The following is a 5,997-nucleotide window of genomic DNA, read 5'->3' as shown; positions in this document are numbered from 1 at the left end:
GCACAGAGAATAATAATAATGTTGGTATTTTGTTAAGCGCTTACTATGTGCGGAGCACTGTTCTGAGCGCTGGGGGTAGACACAAGGGAATCAGACTGTCCCACGTGGGGCTCACAGTCTTAATCCCCATTTTCCAGATGAGGTAACTGAGGCACAGAGAAGTGAAGCGACTTGCCCAAAGTCACACAGCTGATAAGTGGCGGGATTAGAACCCACGTCCTCTGACTCTCAAGGCCTCTGCTCTTTAGATTAAGCCACGCTGCTTCTCTAGAGTCCCTTGTAGAGCCCCCCTCCATGAAGTGGAGGGTCCTGCCGGCTGACCTTCCTGCCCGGTGGTTAAATAAGGGGGTGCTGCCCTGGGAGAGGCTCAAAATGGGCCGCTAGCCCCCCGGAGACCTCAGGGCAGCGGGGAGGGGCCTAAAGAGGGAAGCTGCTCGTGTCCTGTCGGGGAGCGGGGCGGCCACACTGAGGGATGGGGCCGGTCAGACGCCCCACAGACGTCCGGGGGGCAGAGATGGAGCGGACGATCCAGAGGCCCCGGGGGACTACTGAAGCTGGTGGGCTTCCTGTCCGGTGAGTGACCCCCGGCCCCGGCCCCCGGCCGGCTCGCACCCTCCGGGCCCCCGGCCGGACCCTCCGGCCGCCCCGGCACCGGGACGGGCAGGGGGTCGGGCCCGGCCTCGGGGGTACGCCGGCTGATGCCCGTGGAAGCGGCCCCCCGTAAGCCTCCCGGGTCAGGTTACCACACCAGTCCAGGGAAAGGTCAGACGGTCCCAGCCCTGCCTTACCTCTCGCGTGCCACCAACTTCCCCAAGACCCGAGCTCGGCCTTCGGGTCTGGACCGGGCTGGTGGCTCCCAGAAATCCCACGGCCGTCATGAGGGCGGGCACACGGGGGAGATGGGCCCACGGTGGCGGGAGGCATAGTTAGAATATTCTGGGATTAAAAACCCCAAATTCCTCCCCCCCGGGTCCGACGTGAGGGACGGAAAAATGGAGTCGCCAGCGTGCTGGGAGTGGGGAGGACCCCACGTCCCTGTTACCTCAAGCCATCAATCAATCAGTGGTATCGATTGAGTACTTACTGGGTGTAGAGCACTGTACTAAGCGCTTGGAAAAGTAATAATAAAAATAATGGTGCTTATTAAGTGTTCACAATGTGCCAGGCTCTATTCTAAGCGCTGGGGTAGATACAAGTCATCAGGTCGACGCAGTCCCTGCCCCCACGGGGCTCACACTCATCCCCATTTTGCAGATGAGAGGACTGAGGCCCAGAGAAGTGAAGTGACTTGCCCAAGGTCACACAGCAGGCACACGGCAGAGCCGGGATTAAAACCCCTGTCCTTCTGTCCCCTAGGCCTGGTGCTCTACCCACTCGACCCCGCTGCTTCTGCTCATTACCACAGAATTGGCAAACACAATTCTTGCCACACAAGGACCTTAGGTCTACTGTATTTTTTCTCAGCATTTAGTACAGTGCTCCGCATCCAGTAAGCATTTAATAAACACTATTCCTCTTAAAACTACTAACGGGGGAGACAGACATTAAGATAGATTAGGGAGAGGGGAATCAGTAGGGCATAAGAATATTTCAATATTGCGAGGCGGAGGTGAATATCCAAGTGCTTGAGGGCTACACAGACAAGAGCCTAGCGGATGCAGAGAAGAGGGTGGGTGGGAAAATAAACGGCTTCGTCTGGGAAGGCCTTTTGGAGGTGATGTGATTTTAGGAGGGTTTGGAAAGTGGGGAGACTATCAGATATGAAGTAAAGGGAGTGCCAAGCCACGGGGTGAATGGAGGCAAAAAGGGTCAGTGGTGGGAGAGATGAGATCGGGTACAGAAAGCTGGATTGGTGTTAGACGAACGTAGCGTGGGTTGGATTGTAGTGGGAGATCGGCAAAGTGACGTAGGAGCCGATTGAGCGCCTTAAAGCCGATAATAAGGAGTTGGATGCGGAGGGGGATGGCAAACCGTCGGAGGTTCTCGGGGAGCTATGAAACAAACGGTCCGCGGGGCAGAGGGAAGAATGGACAGGAGTGGGAGAGACAGGAGGCTGGGAGGTCAGCGAGGAGGCCGATGCACTAATCAAGGTGGAAAATGACGAGCGCTTGGATTAACGAGGAAGCAGTTGGGACGGAGGGGGGAGGGTGATTTTAGCGACGCCGGGAAGGTAGAACTGACAGGATTTGGTGACAGATGGAATGTGTGGGTTGAATGAGAGAGATGAGTCGAGGATAATGCGGAGGTTATGGGCTTGTGAGATGGGGTGGGGGGTGCTGTCTACGGTTAGGGGAAAGTCACGGGTGGGGGGGAGGTTTTGTAGAGGTTAAAACCTGCAAACATGCAGGGGTTCGGCAGGCGTCCGCGCGGGTTGGATTGTCCTGGGCATGTGCCCGGCCCAGCCCCCACTGAGCATCCTTCCCCCACATCGTAGGTGCCTGGATCGTTGGGGCGCAGGGGCCCCCCATGAATCACACGCGGGGAGAGTCCGCCCTTTTCCGCCTCACCGTCTCTCAGACCTCCGACATACGGGTGGTCGAATGGACCTTCGCGACCAAGAATCTGACTATCATGGAGCTCACGCTCGGGCCCCCGGGGCTCTCGCCCAACTGGACCCACGAGAGATACAGACGGAGGGTCCACGTGGTCCCCAAGGGCTTCCTGCAGTTACTGGATGTGACCCCCGAGGACAGCGGCACCTACGACGCGCAAGCCAGATTCCGGTCAGGACCCTTCCAGAAGGAGGTCTTCATCCTCGCGGTGTATGGTGAGAAAGGGTCTAGGGGGGTCAGGGTGGGGTAGGGGTCCCCCAGACCAGCCCCTCTGCCGGGCTAAAGCCCCAGGGGCAGCCTAACTCCCTACCCATCCCCAATTCATTCAATTATTCATAATAATTGTGGTATTTGTGAATCGCTCACTATGTGTCACGCAGGAGTCACTAAGGTACGAGACTGTAAAATCTCTACACTGTAAGGGTTGTGGGGCTGAAGGTGGAGTAAATATCAAGTGCTTGAAGGAGACGGACCTAAGTAATTAATAATAATAACGGTGGTATTTGTTAAATATTTACTATTTGCCAAGCACTGTTTTAAGAGCTGGAATAGAATGTCCCATGTGGGGCTCGTGGTCTTAATCCCCATTTTACAGATGAGGTAACTGAGTCACAGAGAAGTGAAGTGACCTGCCCAAGGTCACACCACAGACAAGTGGTGGAGCCGGGGTTAGAAACCACGACCTTCTGACTCCCAGGCCCGGGCTCTAGCCACTACACCATGCTGCTTCCCACGGTGTACAATTTAGCAGTATGAAAGAAACATTCCCCAGCCCACGACGAGCTTACGGTCAAGAGGGGAAGACAGACATGAGTAGAAATAAATGAATGATGGATATGAATATAAATGCTGGTTGGACCGGGCGGGGGGCAGAATAAAGGGAGGGAGTCGGGATGAGGCAGAAGGGAGTGGGAGAAGAGGAAAGGAGGGCTCAGTCAGGGAAGGCCTCTTGGAAGGGATGTGATTTTATTAAAGCTTTGAAGATGGTGGCCTGGAGGATATGAAGGGGGAGGGAGGTCCCGGCCAGAGGCAGGATGTGGGCGACAGGTTGGTGGCGAGATAGACGAGATGGAGGTTCAGTGTGGAGGCTGGTATTAGAGGAGCGAAGCGAGCAGGCTGGGTTGGAGCCACAGAGCTAAATAAGAGAAATAAGAGCCTGATACCCGCCCCCCTCCATCCCGACTTCCTTCCCCTCACTCTGCCCCTCTGTAAAATGGGGGCGTCCTCCAAGCCTCCGTATGGTGGGGGTGAGGGGGCTTTATGATAGCCTCTATTAAGCACTCAGTACGTGCCAGGCACCGCACTAGATAGAAGATGATGGGGTTGGACAGAGACCCCCTTCCCACACGGGGCTCACGGTCTAAATCTCCATTTTGCAGATGAGGGAACTGAGGCACACCGAAGACGAATGCGGCTCCCAGGCCCAGGCTCTAGCCGCCGCTTGCCTGCTGTGTGAACATGGGCGAGTCCCTTCATTTCTCCTTGCCTCAGTTCCCTCATCTGTCGAACGGGGATTAAGACTGTGAGCCCCTAGTAGAAGCGGAAGTGGGACCAGTACGATTTGCTCGCATCAATCCTCGTGCTTAATATAGCGCCTGGCCCGAAGGAAGGGCTTTACAAATACCACCACTGTTATTATTATCAGTCACTAGGCCACGCTGCTTCTTGGGTTCCTTAGGGGGTCCCTGTCAGGCGGCTCCCCTGGGCCCTGACCCCCACTTTCCTCCGTCAGAGCCGGTCCCCCTCCCCGAGATCCATCTGCGGCCCGGGAGCCGGACGTCGGGCCGGTGTAACTTCACCCTGGAGTGTCGGCTGCCGGGGGCGGGGGCGGCCGTGTCCGTGAGCTGGAGGAAGGGGGACCCCCCGGGGGAGCTGGCCGCGGCGGAGCGGCGGGGGCTGTCCCCCGACCGCCGGACCCTGAACCTGGCCCTGTCCTCGGTCCATCCCGACGACGTCTTCACCTGCCTGGCCCGCTCTCCCGCCCAGGAGAGAAACGCCTCCGTCCAACTCGGGGACCTCTGCGCCCGGGACGGTGAGTGAGTGACCCGATCGAGGTCACCTGAGCCCCGGCCCCAGTGTCCCACAGCTCCCCGGGGGCGGTGATGGGGACGGGACCCCCTGTGAGGGGCGGAGATGTCGAGTTTGATCCTTCACCCCTCGCCAAGGGTCCGGCCGGTAGTGACTCGGGGTGCAGGCGGGAGGTCTGTGATTCCAGGGGCTGCTTCCTCACTGAACTGGATCTTCCTGTTGCGTCTGGTCCTGGTCGGAATCCTGGTGACCCTGGGAGCCTCGGTGGCCTGGAAGAAGACGGCGAAGGCGGAGAGAGGCCTGTGAGGCAGGAGGCCCCTTATCCTGGTGTTTTCCCTCCCGTCCATCTCTGGCTACTCTCCACGGCTCAGCAGGGTCGGGTCGAGCCCCCCGCAGCCGGTGGCGGTTCAGGGGGGCTGCGGTGTGGACAGAATCCGACCGCGGGGGCTGCCGGAGGACCTGGTTTCCGGGCTCTCCTGAGGCGGGAAGGGAAGCCAAGCGAGCGGAGCCGGTCACTGTCCCCGCCAGAAACCGACTCCAATGAGATCCCTGACCTCTGACCCTCATCCCACCTTTCCCTTAAACTGGGAGCCCCACGTGGGATGGAGCCTGGGTCTGACCGGTCGTTCTTGTATCTATCCAGCCCTCACTACGGTGCTCAGCACATAGTAAACACCCCACAGATAGTCTGCTTTCTCATTCTGCTGATTTCCTCTCCCCGGTCCACTCTCCATCCCGGCCCCCAGGAAGCGTCGGGAACCAGCGGGGCCGGGGGCCGGAGGTTGCGGGGGAGACCGGGGGGCGGAGGGGGGACCGAGACCCCGAATGGGCCCCGTCCGAGAGGAAACTGAGGCAGAGGTGGGGCCCGGGGGGAGGAAAGGAAGCGATGAAGGGAGAAGGCCGACGGATGGGGTTTCAGTGGCCGGGCTGGGCCGGGACCCCCATCGAAGGACCCCCCTTTCTCAGATGACTCTCCAGCCCCAGTCCCCCTCTCCACCCTCCCCACCCACTCTCTGGGAACAGCTCTCTCCCCTCCCTCCTCTCCTGCTGGTCCAGGGCTGACGGACCGGAGAGTCTGGGCGGGGGGCGGACCCCAGAAACGGCCACCCCCGTCCTCTGCGGGGGGTGGGGAGGGCCTGCCTCCGGAGCCAAGAGCCCGTCTCCCCAATCCTCCCGCCCCCATCACGCCGCCAGGACTTGTGAGAGGAGAAGGAAGAGAACATTCATTCTTTCTTTCATTCATTCAATCGATCATATTTATTGAGCGCTCACTGTGTGCTACCGTACTGTACTACGCGCTCGGGAGAGTCCGATGCCACAGCACTGGAAGACACCACCCGTGCCCACGAGGAGCTTACTGGAGGAGACAGACAATAGAGATAACAATGAAGGTGGCGTTGGCTGAGCGCTTACTCTC

General features: G+C 58.9%; 1 protein-coding gene across 1 annotated transcript; it reads left to right on the top strand.

The window, feature by feature from the left end:
* The first annotated feature begins 468 nt into the window (after positions 1 to 468).
* Positions 469 to 5,269, top strand: LOC114808123 (hepatocyte cell adhesion molecule-like). Its single transcript, XM_029055664.2, has 4 exons — positions 469 to 573; positions 2,435 to 2,767; positions 4,285 to 4,584; positions 4,768 to 5,269. Exons 2-4 carry the CDS (start codon positions 2,467 to 2,469, stop codon positions 4,884 to 4,886), a joined length of 720 nt encoding a protein of 239 aa, XP_028911497.1. The 5' UTR covers positions 469 to 573; positions 2,435 to 2,466; the 3' UTR covers positions 4,887 to 5,269.
* Positions 5,270 to 5,997: the final 728 nt, after the last annotated feature.

This window comes from Ornithorhynchus anatinus, chromosome X5, assembly GCF_004115215.2.
Source record: "Ornithorhynchus anatinus isolate Pmale09 chromosome X5, mOrnAna1.pri.v4, whole genome shotgun sequence".
In the NCBI taxonomy this organism is placed as follows: Eukaryota; Metazoa; Chordata; class Mammalia; order Monotremata; family Ornithorhynchidae; genus Ornithorhynchus; species Ornithorhynchus anatinus.
Note: the sequence above shows the minus strand (reverse complement) of the source record. Positions and strands in the feature narration are given on the sequence as shown.